Source organism: Phyllobates terribilis, unplaced genomic scaffold (genome assembly GCF_046119375.1).
Source record: "Phyllobates terribilis strain yellow unplaced genomic scaffold, ASM4611937v1 Scaffold_3__8_contigs__length_932513732, whole genome shotgun sequence".
NCBI lineage: Eukaryota > Metazoa > Chordata > Amphibia > Anura > Dendrobatidae > Phyllobates > Phyllobates terribilis.
In genome coordinates, this window is record NW_027362763.1 from 433207349 (window position 1) to 433231586 (window position 24238).

General features: G+C 44.5%; 1 protein-coding gene across 1 annotated transcript in view; it reads right to left on the reverse strand.

Annotated features, from left to right (window-relative positions):
- The window catches only part of MDN1 (midasin AAA ATPase 1), a 253888-nt gene that overhangs the window by 75521 nt on the left and 154129 nt on the right, over positions 1 to 24238 (reverse strand). Inside the window, exons 53-56 of the mRNA XM_073675707.1 lie at positions 18214 to 18347; positions 16318 to 16475; positions 15201 to 15324; positions 10870 to 11080 (exon numbers count right to left, since the gene is read on the reverse strand). Of these exons, the coding sequence (XP_073531808.1) occupies positions 10870 to 11080; positions 15201 to 15324; positions 16318 to 16475; positions 18214 to 18347 (627 nt within the window). The remainder of the gene's footprint in view (positions 1 to 10869; positions 11081 to 15200; positions 15325 to 16317; positions 16476 to 18213; positions 18348 to 24238) is intronic.

Here is a 24238-nt window from a genome sequence, read left to right on the forward strand (position 1 = left end):
TGCAGAACACATCTACCCAGGCTCGCGTCTGCTGAGGACTGGGTATGAACCCTGTAGTGTTTGGTTAATGTGTGTAGGCTAGTCCAGGTGGCAGCCTTACACATTTGTTGTGCCAAAGCCTGGTGCCGAATGGCCCAGGAGGCCCCTACCGCACGTATAGAGTGTGCCGTAATACCTGCTGGAAGAGGATAATTTTTGAGGCGGTAGGCCTCTTGCATGGTGGATTTGATTCACCTGGCAAGGGTAGCCTTGGAAGCTGGCAGACCCTTGCGGCCGCCTTCTAGAAGAAGGAAAAGAGAATCAGACTTCTGGAAGAGCGCAGTCCTAGACACATAGATACGCAATGCTCTGACAAGGTCAAGCGTATGCTTCTCCACTCTATGAACCGGGACCGGACAGAGGGATGGCAGTGAAATTTCCTCATTGAGGTGGAAGTTGGACACAACCTTCGGAAGGAAGGATGGGACAGTACGGAGAACTACCTTGTAAAAGCCAGGAAGGGCCGTCTGCAGGAGAGTGCTGTCAGTTCAGAAACCCTGCGTAGTGAGGTGATTGCCACCAGGAAAACCATTTTCTGGGATAGAAGGCGGAGTGGGACTTCCCTAAGGGGTTCAAAGGGTGTTTCCTGCAATGCTGTCAGCACCAGGTTGAGGTCCCACGTTTCTAGTGGTGGTCTGTAGGGGGGAACCAAGCGGGAAACCCCCTGAAGAAATGTCCTTACTTGTGGCTTGTTAGCAATGCACCTCTGAAAAAGCACAGAGAGCTGACACCTGGCTCTTAAGGGAGGAAAGGGACAGTCTGGCCTCCAGACCCGATTGGAGAAACCCAAGTACCCTGGGGAGGGAATAAGGGAATGGGGTCTGGCCACGAGATTCGCACCAGGTAAAGAAGGCTTTCCAGGTACGGTAATAAATCTTAGCAGAGGTTAGCTTCCGTGCCCTGATCATGGTTCCAATGACGTCCGGCGAGAACCCTGACTGGGTTAGAACCCAGGTCTCAATGGCCACGCCGTCAAATTGAGGGCCCCTGAGTTCTGGTGGTAGAACAGGCCTTGTGACAAAATATCCGGGCGGTCGGGAAGACGCCAGGGGACGTCTGCTGTGAGATGTACGATGTCGGCGTACCGTGTACGTCTGGGCCAGTCCGGTGCGATTAGGATGGTTGGAACTCCCTCTTGCTTGATCTTCCTCACCTCACCACTCTGGATATCAGGGGGAGAGGTGGAAAAATGTACAGGAGCTGGAACTTGGTCCAGTCCTGAACCAGGGCGTCCGCTCCTAGCGCCTGCGGGTCGTGAGTTCTGGCCATGAAGTTGGAGACCTTGGCATTGAAGTGGGATGCCATTAGGTCCACGTCCGGAGTTCCCCAGCGATGGCAGATCTGGCGAAAAACTTCGGGATGGAGAGACCACTCTCCCGAGTCCATTCCTTGCCGGCTGAGGAAGTCTGCTTCCCAGTTGTCCACACCCGGAATGTGGACCGCAGAGAGAACCGAACCTGTGTGTTCCGCCCAGTGGAGAATGTGCGTCACTTCTCGCATCGCCTGGGAACTGCGGGGCCCCCCTTGGTGATTCACATATGCCACAGCCGTGGCATTGTCCGACTGTACTCTGATGTGAGAGGCTGCTAGTAAGTGATGGATGGCACGAATTTCCACGATGTTGATGCGCATGGTCGCTTCCGGTGGTGACCACTTGCCCTGTGCTCTGTGGTGTAGGTGCACCGCACCCCAACCCATCAGGCTCGCGTCGGTGGTCAGAACCTTCCATTGACCCGTGAGAAAGGATTTCCCCTTTGTTAGTGAGGTTGGCTTGAGCCACCAGTGCAGGGACCTCCTGGTTGATGACGTCAGCTGGAACTCCCTGTCGAGAGAAAAAGGGTTCCTGTCCCATGACTTGAGGATGACTAGTTGGAGAGGCCTGAGGTGAAGCTGGGCAAATGAGACCGCTTCTATTGCCGCCACCATCCTGCCGAGGACTCTCATGGCAAACCGGAGAGATAGAGGGGGTTTGCTGAGGAGAGTGCAAACTCCTAGACGGAGAGGCAGTGCCTTGTCCTTGGGAAGGAACACTAGACCCCTGAAGGTGTTGAATAGCATTCCCAGGAAGGTCAGAGACTGACTCGGGGTTGGTGATGACTTTTGTAGGTTGACTAACCAGCCCAGGCGACTCAGTGTCTATTGTGATTGAGACGCTGAGCTCGCAGTCCTTGAAGGTGGGAGCCTTGACAAGGAGATCGTCCAGGTATGGAACGACTACTATGTCTCTGGAGTGCAGGATGTCCATGGTGGCTGCCATGGCTTTGGTAAACACTCTGGGAGCCGTGGCGAGTCCGAATGGGAGAGCCACGAACTGGTAGTGGTCCTGGTCTATTTCGAACCTGAGAAATCTCTGATGGGCGGGTGCAACTGGTATATGCAGGTATGCGTCTTGTATGTCTATGCAGGCAAGAAATTCTCCCTTTTCCATGGACGCAATGATGGACCGAAGGGACTCCATGCGGAAGTGACGTACCCGTACATATTTGTTGAGCTGTTTTAGGTCCAGTATGGGCAGTACGCCGCCTCCTTTCTTGGGGACTACGAATAAATTGGAGCAGAACCCTCGGAAGCGCTTGGCCGCGGGGAAAGGTACTATGACTCCTGCTTGAAGAAACGAGAAGACCGCTTGGCGGAAGGCACAAGCCTTGGCTGGCGGTTTTAGGGGAACAGAAAGAAAGTCTGTCTGGTGGGTTGGAAGTGAACTCTATCTTGTATCCCGAAGACACTAGTTCCCTGACCCACCTGTCTTCTGTAATAGGCAGCCAGACTTGATGAAAGAGCAAAAGTCGGCCGCCTACAGGTGGGGTGTCTTCCAGAGTCCGTGAGTCATGATGAGGAGGAAGTCTGAGATTTTCCTCCTTTGAACTTTGACTGGCCAGCTCTTGACTGCCAGGTCTTGTCCAACTTTTGCGTCGACTGCGAGTTGTTCCTGCGTAGGGAGCGGTTGCTATTTTGTGCTGGCCGCGAGACGGATCAGCCCGAAGAGTTCCGAAAGGATCGGAATAGAGTTTGGTTACGCTTCTTGTAAGTGCGTTTGGGTTTCAGTTGGGGAAAAGAGGTACTCTTACCCCCGGTGGCATTGGATATCATCGTGTCCAACTGTTCACCAAAAAGTCGACCACTGAGGTACGGGAGGTGCATGAGGGACTTCTTTGAGGCTGCGTCTGCTTTCCATTCTCGCAGCCAGAGGATACGCCGAATCGTGATGGCGTTTGATGCTATCCCGCTGCACCCTTTGCAGAATCCAGAGCTGCATGAAGCATGTAATCTGCTACAACTGCTATTTGAACCGCTTGGTCCGACAGCTCAGGAGCAGATACTTGGGAGTCCAGCTTGTAAGTTTTGGGCCCAAGCCAGGATGGCCTTGGCAGCCCAAACTGAAGCGAACGCGGGAGCCAGGGAGGCCCCTGCGGCTTCGAAAATTGAACGAGCCATGCGTTCTACCTGCCGGTCTGCTGTGTCCCTGAGGGTTGAGCTATCTGGCAGTGAAAGGAGTGACTGTGCTGCTAGCCTAGAGACTGGGGGATCCACTTCGGGTGGATCTGTCCATTCCTTGGTGGTCTCCTGTGGGAAGGGGTACCGCGCCTCCAGATATTTGCGATTGGTAAACTTCTTCTCAGGCTGTGAGAACTGCTTTTTAAGGATCGACTTAAACTCTGGGTAGTCAAAGAAGACCTTAGGCGGCTTCAGAATTCCTTCAAAGGAAATCTTGTGTTGTGGTGCCTCCGGGGGCGGATCAGAAATGTCCAGCACCCGATGGATGGACGAGATTACGTCCTCAACTAGCGCTGTATTGCTAGGGGGGATTGGGATCAGAGACCCTTCAGTTTCCTTGTCTGAGTCAGAATCACAGATGCCTTCCGAATCCTGTGTATCGCTAAGGCGTCTCCTGCTGGGTGAACCAGGGTTGAGGCCTTCTCTGGTCGGGGATCGCTGCGGAGAACTGCATTGTCTGTCTCTGGTAGGGGACGGTCTAGATGACCTGGAACTACGGTGTCTCTCCCTAGAAGGGGATGACCATGTGCTATGGGATGACGCAGATGAACGTGACCTGTGGGTCCGCTTGCATCCTGACCTAGACGTGCCCGGGTCGTCATGTCCCTGAGTCGAGCCTTCCCTTTGCTGGGTAGCGTTCATAGCCGTGGCATGACTCTGCAGAGCCTGAAGCAATGTGGAGGTTAGGTTATCTATAGACTGCGTCATAGATTGCGACATCTGAGTGACCCATTCCGGCGTGGCATTAGACACCGAAGCACTGGCAGGGGCTTCTTGGGGCTCTGGCACAGTAGTCTGGATGCAGTCCTGGCAGGGGTGGCTATGCAGAGGAGCCTGGACTCACAGCCGAGGAAGAACTCCAGCTGCAATCTAATCCCACCGGTGTGCCCCTAGGTCCAGCGCCGAAGATCCACAGTCCTGTGCCCCCCGGAGACTGGCTGGTCTTCCCTTATCCTGCAGCAGATAATGGCCGCCGGAGTAAAGTTAAGAAAGAAGGGGGGGCGGAGAGCTGAAAAGGGCGGCAGAACTGTGTGAAATCGCGCCCTTTCAGTCTCGATCCACCCCCTCTGTGACACTGTAGAGTGTCATATTTGCCGCGGCCTAAATTAGATGCCTGATGCCCAAAGGGACTGCAGGCCGGCGCGGAAGTCCGGGAGGGGGCCGGATCTGAACTGGACCCCACCCCCCCGGATTTAAAGGCAGGATAGCGGTGGGGTATAAGCGGAAGGGGCGGCCCTGTGAAGGGTCCCCCTGAAGCACCGTAGAGCTGGTGCTGCCGCAGAAACAGGGTGCAGGGAGGCCTGTGCCTCTGTTGTGTTCTACCTGTGCTCCCACCCGGCCCCGACAGGAGCCCGCAGCAGGGCTGGGGTCCCTGGATTCAGCCGTAGTGTGCTGGCTGCTGGGAGCTGCTGCCTGTACAGGCCCTACCTGAGGCGTTTCAACCTAATACCCCCGGGGGGGTATTAGGGAGGTGCTGTGTAAAGGTTTTAGGTGTGCCTCTTATGCGACACTAAGCAAAAACTGGAGAAGGCTGATTCCATCCACAGGTGTATACTGCAGAGGAGGAGCCACGGTTAATAACAGCAGCATAACACCCATGGTCCTGTTTCCCCCAATGAGGCGACAGAGTAATGAAAAATTATAGCTCAAAATATGGCGATGCAAAAAATAGATTTTGCAAAAAAAAAAAAAAAAAAGTCTTTTAGTGTGTGACAACGGTCAATCATAAAAATTCGATATGAATCTGGTATCGCTGTAATCGCACCGACCCGAAGAATAAAGTCGTCTAATCACTTATACTGCACGAGGAACGGCGTAAAAAATAAATAAAACCAATTCTTCACCTGCTACTGATTTGTTTATTACGTCTCCCAAAGATCGCAGTAAGGCTCTGCTCACATTTATCCTGTGCTCTGCGCTGAGCACTTACACCATGGTTTCCATGTAAATCTCTGAAATACGTGATTCAGACAGAACCCCTGGCGGAAGATTCCCTGTAACGAGGCAGATATAAGCACTATGGATGTCATCTGGCCTGTGAACCCATGGTGTTAGTTTTTTTAGGTGTAAATAAAAGTGCGGTTGGCCACAGTTTTGTGCACTTCTGAAAAATAGGACACCGCTAAACAGAGGCCAGACGGAGTCAAGAGTAACACTGCTGCCTCATTACAGTGAAAGGATCCGGCGGGGGTTTCATCTGAATTACATCACTTTGAAATTTAGATGGAAACCCCGATGTAAGTGCTCAGCCTAGAGCGCCAGATAAACGTTATGTAAAATGTTCCCAATAAAAGCTTAAACTCAGTCCTCAAAAAAGCAAGTCCCCACTCGGGTCCGTTATCTGTTAAAAATATAAGGGACTTCCAAGTTACTGGTAGTACAAAGGCTCTGGAAAAGCGAAATGGCCCCTGTCCCCCAAAAGAAATTCAGAAAATGTTGTGCTCCCAAATCCAAATGCCTCCCTCCCTTCTGAGCCCCACAATGTGCCTAAACTACATTTAGGGTCCACATGTTTGGCATTCCTGTAGCGATGAGAGTTTGCCTAATTTACAAGTGCATGTCTCCAGAAGCATGAGCTGGGCACAACGTACTGGTCACTACAGTGTACTGGTCACTTCAACGGCAGTTTGAAATTTTCACTCCGCAACATCCACTGAAGCTTTTTTCTGGAAAAGACCCATGGAGTTAAAATAGTCACTACACCTGTAGGTAAATTCTCAAAGGGGTATAATTTCCAAAATGGGTTCACTTGGGAGGGGGGAGGGGGGGGATTCTGCTCTTCTAGCACTTAGGAGCTGTGTATATGGAGTCCGCAAACTATTCTACAATAATTTGTTCTCCAAGAGTCAAATAGCGCTCCGTCTCTCCCGAGTCTCGCCATATGGCTAAGCGGTACTGTACAGCCACATATGGGGTATTGCCACGTTTAGAAGAAATTGTGTGACACATTTCGGGACCATTTTTACCCATTGCCCTGTGTGAAAATGTAAAATCTGACGCTAAAACATTTTTTTTGTAGTAAAAATATAATTATGTTTTCTTCACTGCCCAATGGTATAAATGTAAAAATTAAAAAATACTCACTACTTCCCTAGATGAATTCCTTGAGAGGTGTAGTTTACAAAATGGGGACACTTGTGGGAGTTTTCTGCTGTTTCTGCATGTCAGCTACTCTTCAAATGTGACTTCAAATGTGACATGGTGTCTGCAACCTATCCCAGCCAACATAGCGCTCCTTTCACTTCCAAGCCCTGCCGTGTGACAAAGCAGTAGTTTTCCCCCACATATGGGGTATCGGCGTACTCAGTAAAAATTGCACAACAAATTTTATGGTGCAATTTCTCCTGTTACCCTTATGATAATGCATAATTAGGGGATGAAAAACATTTTTGTGGGAAAAATATGAAAATTTTATTTTTACGGCTCAATGTTATAAACTTCTGTGAAGCACCACACATCTAGATAAGTTCCCTAAGGGGTCTAGTTTCCAAAATGGTGTCATTTGTGTGGGGTTTCCACTGTTTAGGCACATCAGGGGCTCCCTAAATGTGACATGTCGTCCGCTAATTATTCAAACAAATTTTACATTCAAAATGTTATCGACATGATAACATCCGGGTCAACAGACAGCAGGAAGATATTTTGGTCATGCACAGTGCATGACCAAAGTATCTTCTGCATCTGCAGCACTGACAGCCTGTATAGCATAGGGTTGGTGCCGCATTCCTGTGCTATACAGGCGATCAGAATAAAAAAAAGTGAAGGTCCCATAGTGGGACAATGTGTAAAAGTCCAAAAAGCGTTAAAAAAAAATGTTTGTAAAAATATGAAAAATAAAAATATAAATGTACCCATCAATAAATATTATGGAAAAAAAACAAAAAACAATAAAAGTACATATATTTGGTATCAGCGCGTCCAGAACGACTTGACCTATAAAACTGTCCCACTAGTTAACCCCTTAAGTGAACACAGTAAAAAAAAAAACAAAAAAAAAACACCTAAGCAAAAAACAATGCTTTATCATCATATCGCCAAACAAAAAATGGAATAACATGTGATCAAAAGACGAATATAAATAAAAATGGTACCGCTGAAAATGTCATCTCGTCTTGCAAAAAACAAGCCGCCATACAGCTCCATCAGCCGAAAAATAAAAAAGTTATAGCTCTCAGAATAAAGCGATGCAAAAAAATATTTTTTTCTATAAAATAGCTTTTATTGTGTAAAAGCGCCAAAACATAGAAAAACTATATAGATGTGGTTCCACTGTAAATGTACTGACCTGAAGAATAAAGCTACCTTATAAATTTTACCACACGCGGAACAGCATAAAAAAAACTCCCATAAAAACAATTCCGAAATTGCTAGTTTTTGTTTATTCTGCCTCCAAAAATCGGAATAGAAAGCGATCAAAAAATATCAAGTGCCTGAAAATGGTACCAATAAAAGCATCAACTCATCCCGCGAAAATCAAGCAGTCATATGACTGTCGGCCAAAATATGGAAAAATTATAGCTCTCAAAATATGGTGATGCAAAAACTAGATTTTACAAAAAAAAAATGCGTCTTTTAGTGTGTGACAGCTGTCAATCATAAAAACCTGATATGATTCTGGTATGGCTGTAATAGCACCGACCCGAAGTATAAAGTCATCTAATCACTTATACCGCACGAGGAACAGCGTAAATAATAAACTCGGGGTTAGGGTTGGGCTAGGATTAGGGTTAGGGTTGTATTAGGGTTGGGATTTTTTTCATAAGTTAAAAAAAAAAAGATGACGATATGGCGACCAGTGTTGAGCGCAAGTGCTCGCTACTTGAGTTTGCATCGGGTGCTCGGGTAGGCACTGAGTATCGCGGGTGCTCGAGTGACATATTCGAGTCTCCGCCCCATATGCTTCGTGGCCAAAAAAACCTCACGGGTATTGACTGCCATGCACGAGCGATCCCCGTATGTTTTTTTTTGGGGTGTCTAATAACCATGAAACATGCGAGCGGGGACTCGAGCATGTCACTCAAGCACGCGTGATACATGGTGCATACCCAAGTACCCGCTGCAAACTCAAGTAGCGAGCACTTGCGCTCAAGACTAATGACAACTTATTCAATATGATGACCTAATGTTATCAAATTCTGTGTCGTACCTCTGGGTTCAAAATATTCACTATACCCCTTGATAAAATCCTTGAGGGGTGTAGTTTCCAAAATGGGGTCACTTGTGGGGGGTTTCCACTATTTAGGCACATCAGGGGCTCTCCAAACGCGACATGGCATCCGCTCTCAATTCCAGCCAATTTTGCATTCAAAAAGTCACACAGTGCTCCTTCCCTTCTGAACTCTGCCGTGAAAACAAACACTGTATTTTCCCCACATATGGGGTATTGACGTACTTAGGAGAAATTGCACAACAGTTTTTGGGGTCCATTTTCTCCTCTTACCCTTGTGAAAATAAAAAAAATTGGGGCTAACACATAATTTTTGCGGAAAAAGTTTGATTTTTATGGGGTATTGGCTTACTCAAGAGAGATTGCATAACAAGTTGCATGGTGCAATTTCTCCTGTGACCCTTATGAAAATGCAAAACTGGGGGCCGAAAAACATTTTTGTGGGAAAAATGTGAAAATTTTATTTTCACGGCTCCATGTTATAAACTTCTGTAAAGCACTTGGGGGTTCAGGGTGCTGACCACACATCTAGATAAGCTCCCTGAGGGGTCTAGTTTCCAAAATGGTGTCACTTGTGGGGGGTTTCCACTGTTGAGGCACATCAGGGGCTCTCCAAACGCAACATGGCGTCCGCTAATTATTCAAGCAAATTTTGAATTCAAAAAGTCAAATGGCGCTCCTTCTCTTCCGAGCCCTGCCGTGCGCCCAAACAGTCGTTTTCCCCCACATATGGGGTATCGGCGTGCTCAGGAGGAATTGCACAACAAATTGCAAGGTGCAATTTCTCCTGTTACCCTCATGAAAATGCAAAATTGGAGGCTGAAAAACATTTTTGGGGGAAAAATGTGAACATTTTATTTTTACAGCTCAATGTTCTAAACTTCTGTGAAGCACCTGGGGGTTCAATGTGCTTACCACACATCTAGATAAGTTCCCTGAAGGGTCTAGTTTCCAAAATGGTGTCACTTGTGGGGGGTTTCCACTGTTTAGGCACATCAGGGGCTCTCCAAACGCAACATGGCGTCCACTAATTATTCAAGCAAATTTTACAATCAAAAAGTCAAATGGCGCTCCTTCCAAACCCTGCAATGCGCCCCAACAGTGGTTTATCCCCACATATGGGGTATCTGCATGCTCAGGGGAAATTGCACAACAAATTTTGGGGTCCATTTTTTTCTGTTACCCTTAGAAAATAAAAAAATGGGGTCTAAAGTAACATTTTGTGAAAAAAGTTAAATGTTAATTTTTTTCTTCCACATTCCAAAAATTCCTGTGAAGCACCTGAAGGGTTAATAAAGTTCTTGAATGTGGGTTTGAGCACCTTGAGGGGTGCAGTTTTTAGAATGGTGTCACTTTTGGGTATTTTTTGTCATAAAGACCCCTCAAAGTCACTTCAAATGTAATGTGGTCCCTAAAAAAATGGTTTTGTAAATTTTGTTGGAAAAATAAAAAAAAATCGCTGGTCATCTTTTAACCCTAATAGCTCCCTAATAAAAAAAAATTTGGTTCCAAAATTGTGCTGATGTAAAGTAGATATGTTGTAAATGTTATTTATTAACTATTTTGTGTGACATATCTCTCTGATTTAAGGGCATAAAAATTCAAATTTTGAAAATTGCAAAATTTCCACCAAATTTACGTTTTTTTCACACAAAAAAACGCAAGTGATATCGAAGAAATTTTACCACAATCATGAAGTACAATATGTCACGAAAAAACAATCTCAGAATCAGGGGGATCCATTGAAGCGTTCCAGAGTAATTACCTCAAAGTGACAGTGGTCAGAATTGTAAAAATTGGCCTGGTCATTAACGTGCAAACAGCCGTCGGGGTAAAGCGTTCCAGAGCTATTACCTCATAAACCTCATAAAGTGACAGTGGTCAGAATTGAAAAAAATTGGCCTGGTCATGAAGGCTAAAACAGGCGTGAAAGGGTTAAAATAGTGTAATCTCAAAAGAAACGAAACAATTTTAGCGGGGAATTGATTTTTTCCACCCTTAGAATATTTGTCATGACATATCTAAGCCATAAAATGATACTTTAAATGTACAAATCTTTTTCAATAGACAGAAATGTTGCAAATCAGTAGAAATCAATAACGCAGAAATAACATTCAGTTCTTTTATGTGCTCATGATTCTTTGAAAAGATTAAAAAACTAAATTTACCAGCATTGATATGTTCTTGATGATTTGCTTGAAGAACGGAGGCCCAAGCCTCCAGCAGGTTGAACTTGGTTTCCCACGCTGAGCAAGCTGCTTTTAACTTGCAAGTCTCCAGCTGCCATGTGCTCTCTTGTTTAACTGGCCGCAGGTCCGTTACATTAAGGGGGGCACCGAGTGCTTTCAACTTCTGCACACACTGTACTACACAATCCTCCTGTAAGCAATGGTGAAGCATTAAACCAAGAGAGAATTCCCTTTCACACCACAAGGACAATCAAGGAACTATTCAGTAACTCAAAATCTATAAAGATGCTAATGCTCAGTCCAAGCACAAATTTTTAGGGCAACATTAAAGGGGTTTTCCACTATTTTTTGACCCTCTTTCATATATTTTTACTCTTAATAATTGCTTTTCTAATACACTTTCATTACCTGCACTACTTCTATGAATGCATTCCGGTGTGGGTTAAGTAGTGCTTTGTTGACATGCAGGCACTACTTGTCTGTTACGTCCAATAAGCCCCTCATTTGGGCACAGGACTCAGATTGAATAAATGGGAGTGAAGTCGCCTTTAAAATGATTGATGATGAATGATGACAGGGTGTCTGAGCATGCACGCTCAGATCAGTCTTCACCGATCCTGCCAACGAATAGACCCTTCAATTAACAAGCTCTGCAAAGTGCTTATCATTACAAACTACATTGCAGAATTTTTAAATTGAAGGGTCTGGCACCAATGCTCCAAAGCATCAATTGGGTCAGTCTGCACCACACACTAGCAAGCTCAGAAACACTGTCCTCTGCACTGACTGTGCCGATGTTTTGCAGCGCTAGTGCCAGCTTCAATAGACAAGTGCTGCAATGTGCTTTCAAAAGCATCAACAGGATCAGTGCAGAGGACTGTAAAGTTTGTCATCCAAGCTTTCCCACTCAGGAGCCTTGTCAATCATTTACAGACAACTCTGCCACCATCAGGAGCAGAGTGACATGTGCCACACTTTCTGTCCAATCCTGTTCCTAGATGAGGGGTGAATCGGACATTACGTATAGGAAGTAGTGCCAGCATGTCAACAAAGGGTGTGACCCAAACCAGAAAGCGCTCAGAAGAAGCGCAGGTAATGAAAGTACATTAAAAAAGCGATTGTTATGAAGAGCTAGGATATATCACAGAAAAAGGGTTAAATAGTAGTGGAACATTTCTTTATATGATTACCCAGATAATTGTTTGGTAAAAAGGCAAATTGAAAATATTTATGGAAAAGTTAAACGTTTGTATAAAAAAAAATATTGTCCATGCTATAAAGTATAAGTGTGAAGGATAATGATAAGTAAAGCAAAAAATTATGATTAAGAGGCTGAAGAGTGTTTTGCTTTAAAACCTTGTAGATATTGTTCAGGTACCTTCCAACCTTAATGTTAACGATGTATCTACAGCCAAAAGATATTACAACGCAAAATGCCATAATTTATGAGGGTGACTAGAAAACTCCACTTTTATTCACTGAACAGAAATTATTCACAGTTAGTGTTGAGCGATACCTTCCGATATCAGGAAATATCGGATCGGATTGGATCGGGCCGATACCCAAAAAGTATCGGATATCGCTGATTCCGAAACCGGAAACCAATGCAAGTCAATGGGACAGAAATATCGGAATGAAAATAAACCCTTTCTTTCCTTGTAGGTTAATTCTACATGAAGGAAAACAACTAAGAATAATGTAGAATGTATTGGGGGAGGTGGTTGCCCAAATCGATGGGAACAGTGCTCACAGTGAAACATGAAAAGCCGGCAATTCAGCAGCGGCATACACCGGTACCCGACAATTTAGAACAGAAAGAATAGAGCTTCACACATAGATTAGATAGATAGAAACATGTCAGTCACATATATATGAAGTACAGTGACAGTGTTGCTTACTGTACTTGTCATTTAATGTAAAGGATTTATTTAAAAAAATATTAGTGTTTTCATGCACCATCTCTTTAAAAAAAGCCGGCCGGCAATTCAGCAGCGGTACCCGACAATTTATAACAGAAAGAATAGAGCATCACACATAGATTAGATAGATAGAAACAGGTCAGTCACATAAATATGAAGTACAGTGATAGTGTTGGTTACTGTACTTGTCATTTAGTGTTAAAATAAAGGATTTATTAAAAAAAAAAAATTGGTGTGGGGTTCCCCGCAATTTTAGTCTCTAGCGGAGGTTAAGCAGACAGCTGGGGCAGATGTTTGAAGCCTGGGAAGGGGGTAATACCCACGGAGCTTCCCAGGCTACTAATATCAGCCCCCAGCTAAATACCTAGCCTTTACTAGCTATTAAATGGGAGACCCCCCCCAAAAAAATGACGTGGGGTCCCCCCTATTTTAATAGCTAGCAAAGGCTAGGCAGACAGCTGGGGGCTGATATTAATAGCCCAGGAAGGGTGCCATGAATACTGGCCCTCTCCCAGGCTAGAAACACCAGCAGTCAGCCGCCCCAGAAATGGCGCAGGCACTTAGCCTCGCTCTTCCACGCTGCCCTGGTGCGGTGGCAGGGGGTAATAGGGTTGGGGTTCATGTCAGCGCCAGCTGCCATGAAGCCCAGGTTAGTAATGATGGGCGTCTATAAGACACCTCCATTACTAACCTACAAAGTGTTAAAAAGAAAAAACACACTACACCCAGAAAAAAATAATTTATTGGAAATAAAACACACCATTTTATTTAATTCATAGTTTACTAAAAAAAAATAGTTACCTGTCCACGTTCCTGCGCTGATCTCCCATGCACAGCTGTCACATCTGGAGATGGTGACAGCTGTGCATGGCTGCTGTAAGCTCACACTGCCGGGAACACGTCCACTCCCGGCAGCGGGAGCCACTGACTGAGGTCACCGGAGTGCATTCAGGCAGCGCAGCTCCGGAGACCTCCTTTACGGCACTGCTGTACCGTGGGAATTTCTCACGGTACAGCAAGGCCGTAAAGGAGCTGACCGGAGCAGCGCTGCCTGAACTCCGGCGAACCCGCTTATGCAATGACGGAGCTGCTTTACGGCCCCGTCATTCTAACGGCGGCAGCGGTTCAGAGCGGTCACATTCTATGTGGCTGCTCTAAACTGGAGATCTTTGTGGGACACTCGTGGACTACTACGGAGGGGTAAGGATAAGGTTGTGGTTTATTATTTTATATTTTATTACAGGAGATCGATGGCTTTGGGGAATTAGGTGTCTAGGTGAGTATAGGTGTAGTTTTTTATTTTTTTTACTTTATTTTAGGTGGCGATCGGCAGGGACAGGTAATGTATAAACTAATTTATTTTAGGTAACCACTGGCCACCAATGAAATGTATTTAAAATTTATTGGGGACACAGTAGGGCAATTTAAATAGCAGGATCAGGCTGATGGGAACTACTGATCCCATCGAGCTGATCCTGCTGGCACGAGTGGACGGGGGACAGACATAGGCCGATGGGAGTAGTAGTGTCACATCGGCCTATGTCTGCCTGCACGCACACACCGGCAGACATCGCACAGACACCCGCACACACCAATCATGACGGGCTGATGTTCTGAGAGGTGAGGCTGACCTGTGCGGCCGTGGGAAAGTTCATGTGAGTTCATGCAATGCAGTCAAACATGAACTCACATGAACCCTCTGAGGGCACGCGGCGACTTCAAATGAACAGCTGATCAGCATCACCTGATACCTCAGCTGTTCATTTGAAATAACCGGCGGGAAAGCGCAGCACAGAACGGGAAAGCCGGCTGTGAAGTCTTTTCATTGCCGGCTTCCCCGCCCGGGTCCTTCGCTCCCCGCTCCTTGGTGCTGTGCTCCCCGCCCTGTCCTAACTTACGATCGGGATGGGAGGTGGCGAGGGGAGCGGAGGATCGGGGTGGGAGGCTGCGGGGAAGCGAGTATGGGGCTGAGTAATTGTTTAAAAGCCGGCGGGCGGTAAAAAGCCAGCGGGCGGTAAAAAGCCGCCGGCTTTTAAACAATCAGGAGAATTCTCCCACGCTGGGATGGCATTCTGATGACAGGCTGGATCGCAGCTGAGGACTGCCATCCAGCTTGTCATCCTTCAGAGACACTGCAGAGCGCAAGCATTATGGGAACTTCCGATTTCGGTATCCGATATTGTAAAAATATCGGAACTCAGTATCGGAACTCCGATACTGTACTATCGGGTATCGGCCGATATTAGCGGTATCGGAATGCTCAACACTATTCACAGTATGACTTGAAATAATTAAAATGCAAAACTTGAAACAAGGAAATAATGAAGCATGAGAGTAGTGACGTTTCTATGTTGCTCAGTATAACTATATCCATGGACTGAATAGAAATACCTTGAATGGTAGTGGTCTACCGAGAACTTTCTGTAACAATTTTATGCTGGCAGGCGGCTGAGAAGAGGATGTAGCGAGACATTCCTGAATATTCAAAGATAAGCACTGGACTTCTTCACAAAGCCTAGAAAAGACAAATACAAAATTGTACCTAGAACCGTATCGATGGTCTTCACCATATGTCCATTTAAATTGTTCTATTGTTCATAAACGCACTGTACAGAGGGGTTGAATTTCAAGATGACCTATGTCTATTTTGGGTGTATACACCCTTTTCTCAAGGCCTCAAAATTCAGATTGTGTTGCGTAGATAACATGAGAATGAAATGCCCTTGATTAGCAGTAAGTATAAAAGTAAAAATAAGAAATTTCCCTTTTCAGATGGTATGCACTAACAATATTGTATGCTTAAAGCCTTGAAACTCTAATGAAGACTTGAAGAAGGAAGCACCTTTTGTGTTACTGTTTCAACATACATTATAAGCAAATATAAGAAACTTTGTAATGTATCTTAATCATAGAATTCGACTTCTTCCTCCATTTATGTGCCATTTATGCTCCTTCCATCTTATCAACTCAACATTCACTCTGAAAAACTGCTCAAATCAGTATTGGTCAAAGCAAGAAAAACTGCCAGCAGAGAGATGTGTCAGGTTACATAGCATACTGAAGATTATGGAGATGGGAGGAAGGAGTGAGGAGCTCTCAGCACAGTAAGAGGCACACAGATGAATGCTGCAGCTTCAATCTACCTCACTACAAGGCTGGACTCACAGCCACACAGCTCAGTACTGCGGTATAGTATCTTCAATGCTGCTCCATGAATCTTCTAAATATACTACACAAAGAAAGGAGCAAGAATCACTCAGGCCTCTGTGAGAAATTTATGAATTTATGGGAGACATTATAGCAGCTAGTCTGCAGCCACTAGCTTAGAGACTAAAAATTAGAGAGAGTCTATACAGGGGAAACTTGTGAAAAATGCAAGACACAAATTGTTTAATGGCCAGTAATGAGGTTATTCCTCATGTAAACAAGATAGTTTTTTTTAATGAGAAGTTATCTGAAATGACAGGTAGCTTTATTTGTATGGCTTTTAAAAACATTGATCACCAACCTTTGGAGCTCTCCAATGAAGATTTCTGAAATCTGTTTCACAGAATGTTTCGCAACCCAGTTCCAATGAAGGGTTAACAAGGCAAGATCATCATGCTCCAAGCCAACATTTTCTGATATGAGCCTGAACCTATCACGCCACCTGAGGCAGGAGAAAACCTAGAAAGTAGGAATCAGCAAATGTAAGACTTTAAATTATAAAGAAAACAATGCAAATTGCTTCTTCAGAGAGGAAGATGAGTTGAACGCTATTGACACCTATTGAAAGTAGCTATGGTAAAAGTCAATATTGATTCTTTAAAATGTTTTTTTTTTTCTTACTTAAATCCATACAACTTGGGCTAAAAATACGTTTTGCAATTGGGTTTCATTAAAAATGTTGCAGCGTTTGCCTCTTCTAGCCACTGTATTACACTGTCTATTGCCGGCTGCATAATGAGTTAATGAGGTCAGCCACATTATCTTTATTTTACCAGATGTGTTGAGGACATGATTTTGAGATACTTACAGGTAGGACAGGTCCTCCTCCTGCTAGTTAGTGCAGCTTTCCTCACAGACTGCACAGCTCTCCATCCAGTCCTTACAATGGCTGCAGGTGGAGGAGCGGTGACCAGACCTGTCCATCAGTCTTGTCCAACTGAAAACCTCACGAGAAAACTGCGTTTCTATTGGACATCGCTGATGGACAGGTGTGGTCTCTTCTCCTCCAGCAGCCATTGTATGGACTGGAGAACTGTGCTGTCTAGGAGTAAAGCTGCACTAACCAGAGCAGGAGGAGAACCTGTCATATCTATGTAATGGTAACTGTCACAATATCATGTCCCCAACACATCTGATAAAAATAACGTGGCCAACCCAGTTACCTCATTCTGCAGCCTGCAATATACAGTCTAAGGCTATGTGCGCAAGTTCAGGATTTGAAGCAAAAATGTCCTGAGCGTTTCTGCATCTACTTGGCAGGAAAAACGGTGCATTTTTGACACGTTTTTGTACATCAATGAATGCTTTTTGGAGCTAAATAAAGTTATTTGGTGGGACATTGCTTAAACCCTTGGATTACCATCAGAACTTGGGTGAGTATATTGGTTAATTTAAATGATTAAAGAATGTGCCTGTTGTATTTCAAATAAAGTATTTACTCTGTGTCTGTGTGTTTATTTAACTCTTTACTTTAATTAGGTTTGGTGATGAAAGGGTCTGAATGACACCATGTCATCACCAAACAATAGAGCTAGGTGTCAACTAATCCCATTCACTTAATCTCATTAGCATTTCCATTCATGTAATTTCTGGGGCAGCTGGGAGCTGCTATTTTTAGCCTAGGAAGGTGCCATTAGGCAATCATGGTCCTGGCCATTATTAACAGCTCACAGCTGTTTCGCTAGCCGCTACATGCGAAAAAACAGCACTCAGCAGTGCTTTGGACACAGCGTATTTTTGCAGCGTTCAAAACGCTGTGTTCTAATGCCGCACTTTTGTTGTCGGTACATGTGAATCCACCGCATATAATGACACTTCAATCAGTCAAAATCTGCATAGGAGACTAGCGTGTCCGCTACAGAAATTGACATGCTGCGGGTGAGTTTGGGTACGTGGCCACGGTCAAGAGCCGCTGTAGGTTTGACGCTGAGTGCTTATGCAGGAAATAGACAGCACTTGCATTAAAAAAGTAACTAAACTTACTAACTTGAACTTTTACTAACTTTATACACACACAGCAGTTATAAAAATGTAAAAGTATTTACTTTTTACAATTAGAATTTGAAATTTCAGCATAGGATACACATTTTTAGTAAACTTGTACAAAAAAAAACCAAAACACCTCCACAGAACTAGTACTGGATATTAAGGTTTACTTACAAATGACACTAAAATATAGATATAAACCTGATCCTACCTTGCTAGTTACTTCATCTGTCAATGGAGAAAGGCTAGACTCAAGGTATTCACACACAAGCATGTCCCAGAGGTCAAAAAACGCTGCAAGATGGGCTATCACTGGATGAGGAAGATCTTGATGGACAGCTGGATCTAATTGCAAAAAAACAATAAAAAATATATATCTTTTGTCATGAGATTGTATTTACCCCAAGGGATGATTCCTAGAAAAATTTAGTATTGGACTGGGTTTCCATGGGCTCACTAGAGGATGATGATGTTAAGGCACACCCTTTTCTCTTCACAGAACGTAAGGACTTTCAATTGCATTATAAAAATTATTGCTCTTACAGGACATACACTTTCTGACCTAAAGCATCTAGAAATCCCTTTTTAATTAACAGCTCAACATCAAAAGAATAAAGTGAGGCTGTTGAAATGTAAAGTTTATCATGCGGTAGTAAATTTGGTGGTAAAGAACAATTTTGAGGATTTGGGTTTATGGTAAAAACAAACACATTTTAGACATCGCGGAATAAGATTGTGATGTATATAAAGACATGGTTTAAAATTTTAGCGTGAACATACTTTAATGCACAGTACTCTGACCTCAAGCCCACTAAAGACTGCTGGAATAAATTGGAATGCACATTGCTAGACAATATCTGACTTTCCAAACTTTGCTACAAATATGCAGTCACACTACAAAAATGTGTGGAAAATATTCCCAAACGAAATGAAGATGTTAGAACACAAGAGGGCTCAGTTTCTTAGAAATTGACATGGTTTTTGAATGGGATATTTTACAAACTTATATTGGTTTGTCTTGGTCAGGTGTCTAATTCCGTGTAACCTAAGGACGTACAACGTTCTGAGGCTATGTGCGCACGTTCAGGATTTGAAGCAGAAATTTCTGCAGCGCTTCTGCATCTCCTTGGCAGGAAAAACGTGTGGTTTTGCCGCGTTTCGGACGTTTTTTTTTAAGCGTTTTTGTACATCAATGAATGCTTTTTGGAGCTAAATAAAGTTATTATGGTGGGACATTGCTTTAACCCTTGAATTACCGTCAGAACTGGGGTGAGTATATTGGTTAATTTAAATGATTAAAGAATGTGTCTGTTGTATTTCAAATAAAGTGTTTACTCTGTGTCTGTTTATTTAACTCTTTACTTTACTTTAATTAGGTTTGGTGATGAAAGGGTCTGATTGACACCTTGTAATCACCAAACAAAAGAGCTAGGTGTCAGCTAATCCCATTTACCCAATCTTCATTAGCATTTCCATTCATGCAATTTCTGGGGCAGCTGAGAGCTGTTATTTTTAGCCTAGGAAGGTGCCATTAGGCAAATATATTCCCTAGCCATTATTAACAGCTCACAGTTGTTTCGTTAGCAGCTACATCCCCCCGATCAGCACTCAGCAGCGCTTTGGAAGCAGCATATTTTTGATGCGTCCAAAACGCTGTGTTCTAATGCCGCACTTTTGTTGTCGGTACATGTGAATCCACCGCATGTAATGACACTTCAATCGGTCAAAATCTGCAGCGGAGACTGGCGTGTCCGCTACAGAAATTGACATGCTGCGGGTGAGGTTGGGTACGTGGCCACGATCCGGAGCTGCTGTAGGTTTGACGCTATGTGTTTATACAGCGTCAAACCCGCAGCGTTCAGATGTTACAGCATAGTGGATGGGATCTCTAGAAATCCCATGACCAATATGCGTGCATCAGAGGCTGCGAATTACCCGTGGACACTGACATGCGGCGAGTCTTTCAGGACCGCAGCATGTCAAATTCTCTTGCGGAGTCGCTAGTCTTCGCAACAGAAATTTGACCACTAAAAAGTATTGAATGCGATAAATCAGCATGGTTCATGGAACACACGCGTTCAATAGAATGCAAAGTTTTGGACGCAGCAGAAATATGCGTCAAAAATGCTGCTACGTCCGGATCGTGGGCACAGAGCCTACATTTTTTTAAAAAAATGGCGTGGGCTCCCGCGTCATTTTTAGAACCAGCAGAGGGAAAGCAGACCGCTGGGGGCTGATATTAGTAGCCGGGGCCATTAGCCAAGGGGGCCAGTAGCCAAAACGTTCCCTGGCTATTAATATCAGCCCACAGCTGTTTGTTTAGCCTTTACTAACTAGATTATAGGGGGGGACCCCAGAAAAAAATTGACGTAGGGTCCCCTATAAAAATCTAACCAGAAAAGGCTAAACAGACAGCTGCAGGCTGATATTAATAACCAGGGAAGGGGCCATGAATACTAGACCCCTCCACGGCTAATATCACCCCTCAGCAGTCCCAGAAACGGCGCATCCATAAGATGCGCCAAATCTGGCGCTTAGCCTCCGCTCTTCCCACTGCTCTGTAGCGGTGGCGAGTGGGGTAATGGGGTTGGGGTTCACCTTAGCCTTGAATTGGCGGCTGATGTGAAGCCCAGGTTAGTAAAGGAGGGTGTCTATAAGACGCCCCCATTACTAACTGCGTAAAGTTGTCGCTGCTTTTTCAATAAATGCACGGCCAGAATAAAGTATTTTAATGAAATAAAAAACACACGGTTTTTAAAAAAAAAAAAAAAAAAAAGTCCCTGAATCCCTCGATCTTCTGTAAAAAAAAAAAAAAAAGTAAAATAAAAAACAACAGTATCCCTCACCTGTCCGCCATCACGACGTAGTCCACAATTACTGCAGTCACGATTGTCCCTCGGCGATCCGGGTCACTTCTACAGCAGTGACATCAGCAATCACTAATGTCACTGCTGTAGAAGACAGCAATGTATACTGGCAGCCGGGAGGATGACTTCGCCAGGGGACATCGGGAGGACACCTGGGGGGGGGGGGGTTCCGGACAGGCGAGTATACTGTTTTTTTTGTTGTTTTTTTTGCCACCTTGCACAGTCCCGGCTCGGTTGAGGAGACTACTGCTTCCCTCAGCAGCCGCCGCCGCTCTCGCTGAAATCAGCGGTCGGATGATGGGAGTAGTAGTCCTCCCCACTGGGCCGCAGTGTTTCAGCGGCCCATTGACTTTAACTGAACCGCAGAAAATCCGCAGGTATAAGTATTATACCTGCGAATTTGCTGCGGTTAAACTAAAGTCTATGGGCGGGGAACACTGCATACAATGGACACGTTGCGTTTTAAAACGCAATGGCAATCCTGAATGGAAATTTCCGCATCATGTGCACAGCACATCAGGATTGCCATTGCAATAGCTGGCAGACCGATTATTAAACGTTTTTGATGCGTTTCCGCACCGAAAAACCGCCGCGAAAACGCATCAAAAACACTACATGTGCACTTAACCTAAGGGTTAATGCACAACAATTTTTTTTTTATAAAGATGATTCAAAGTGTAACTTCAGGATCACAAACTCAGCTCAGATATTTTAAATGGGGCGAGGAGGGAATGGGGTGTGGTATTAGTACACAGACCCCCAACTGGATTTCATATTAAAACATGAATACTTCAAAATGATTTTCAAAGTATCATTCACCTTCAGGTCACCTTTTTACGAGTTTATAAGTTATTTGTACATATGTAATAACATTAAACTCTGCAATTTGTTACATTTTGGCTTTCTGGGGGCAAATTCTTTAAGACTGGTGATGTACATGCCAGTCTTAATGAAGAGGCTTGCAGGAGTAAAAAGCTCCTAATACATAAAAAGGTGCACATCAATTGATGAATTAGTGTAATCTTCCACGTGCCGTGTGCCTCTGTTAGAGATGTACCCCAATCAAGGACTGGAGTGCATTTTTGGCGAAATTTTCAAAAATTAGATGTGCGTGCTTACTCACGCCCCGTCTGCTCATTTTAGAGAAGGTGTCTGGGACTAGTGTGAAAAGACCAAAAGTCACAATTTGTTGTAAAATACAGTGAATTTTTTAAGGAATTTTAAGTCAGAATTCCGATACAAACCCCTAATTTTTATCGGCCCCATGGTGTTTTTCTTGAATAATATAAATGAATATACACACATCTGTTTTGTTTTCACTTTGTATTAATCTATCTGAAACACAATCATTAAAGGGAACCAGTCATGTGATTTGAAGCATGTAAACTGCCCCCAGGTTGTTTTTGGTGATGCAATGTGCATCACTAACACGCTTTTTTCATTAAAATCGGCGCTATAATCTTCTGTAAAAAGCACTTTAAGTTCTTATATCTTATCTGCTTGTTTAGTCATAGGGGTGTTCTTCACTTCATTCAGTCCGATTTGTCGTCGCCCACTCAATTTGAATTGTCCCCGGGTTTGCGCCGAAGTCATGAATATTCCTGCTGAAATCCCGCGCTTTCTCACTATGTGCTGTCAGCCAAGGTGTGCAATGTACATTTTAAAGCGGCACTTGCTCATTCTCGATTGGCGATCCGCGTGTGCGCTTTGACGAGCAGCTCCCACGCGTGTACAGCCAGCCAGTGAAGCTGGGAACTAAGCACAGCTTGACTGCGCAAGCTGTTCGTCACGCGCGGATCGAGAGTGCGCAAGCGCGGCTAACAGTACACCGTGCAAAAGCGCGGCTGACAGTACACCGTGCAAAAGCGCGGCTGACAGTACACCGTGCAAAAGCGCGGCTGACAGTACACCGTGCAAAAGCGCGGCTGACAGCACACCGTGCAAAAGCGCGGCTGACAGCACACCGTGCAAAAGCGCGGCTGACAGCACACCGTGCAAAAGCGCGGCTGACAGTACACCGTGCAAAAGCGCGGCTGACAGTACACCGTGCTCCAAATTTCCCAAATTACCTATATGATTTGCAGTCATTGTAATTTTCCAGTCAAATAACTATTAGAGTACAATTGAAAGGTTTTTGTACAAACTGCCTATAACAGTATATTTTTTAAAAAATAAAAAACTCAAACTGCACTCAAAATGCATGTTCCAAATTATTATGCACAGAAGAGTTTTCAACCTTTTCATTTTAATAAAGAGCCAAAAAATTGTCATTTTTTAAATTATAAGCATTAACAGGTTATTACAAACTGAAATCAAACAGTTTTCAACTCAAAACTTTATTCTAGGTGATGTTACATTTTCACATAGGACCCCTTGTTCGAAAGGAGCTTCTGAACTCTCTCGTCCACTGAATTTGTCAGGTTTTGGATGGTTTCTGCTTCAATTGTTTTGCATGAGGACAGAATATCCTCCCAGAGCTGTTGCTTAGATGTGAACTGCCTCCCGCCATCATAGACACTCCTTTTGATGATGCTCCAGAGGTTCTCAATGGGGTTGAGGTCAGGGGAGCATGGGGGCCACACCATAAGTTTGGCCCCTTTTATGCCCATAGTAGCCAGAGATGCAGATGTGTTATGTGCATCATGAGACGGGGCATTATCATGCATGAAAATGATCTTGCTGCGGAATGCACGGTTCTTCTACTTGAACCATGGAAGGAAGTGCTGTTTGAGAAACTCAACATACATTATGGAGTTCATCTTTACCCCTTCAGGGATCCTAAAAGAGCCGACAATCTCTTTCCCCATGATTCCAGCCCAAAACATTACTCCACCTCCTCCTTGTTAGCGCGGTAGCCGTGTTTGCATGGGGTGTCCATCAACCAGCCATCCTCCACTCCATCCATCTGGACCATCGAGATCATTTTCATGCATGATAATGCCCCGTCTCATGCTGCACATAACACATCTGCATCTCTGGCTGCTATGGGCATAAAAGGGGACAAACTTATGGTGTGGCACCCATGCTCCCCTGACCTCAACCCCATTGAGAACCTCTGGAGCATCATCAAAAGGAGTGTCTATAATGGCAGGAGGAAGTTCACATCTAAGCAACAGCTCTGGGAGGGTATTCTGTCCTCATGCAAAACAATTAAAGCAGAAACCATCCAAAACCTGACAAATTCAATGAATGAGAGAGTTCAGAAGCTCCTTTCGAACAAGGGGTCCTATGTGCAAATGTAACATCACCTAGAATAAAGTTTTGAGTTGAAAACTGATTTCAGTTTGTAATAACCTGCTAATGCTTAGAATTTCAAAAATGACCATTTTTTTGTTCTTTATTAAAATGAAAAGGTTGAAAACTGCTGTG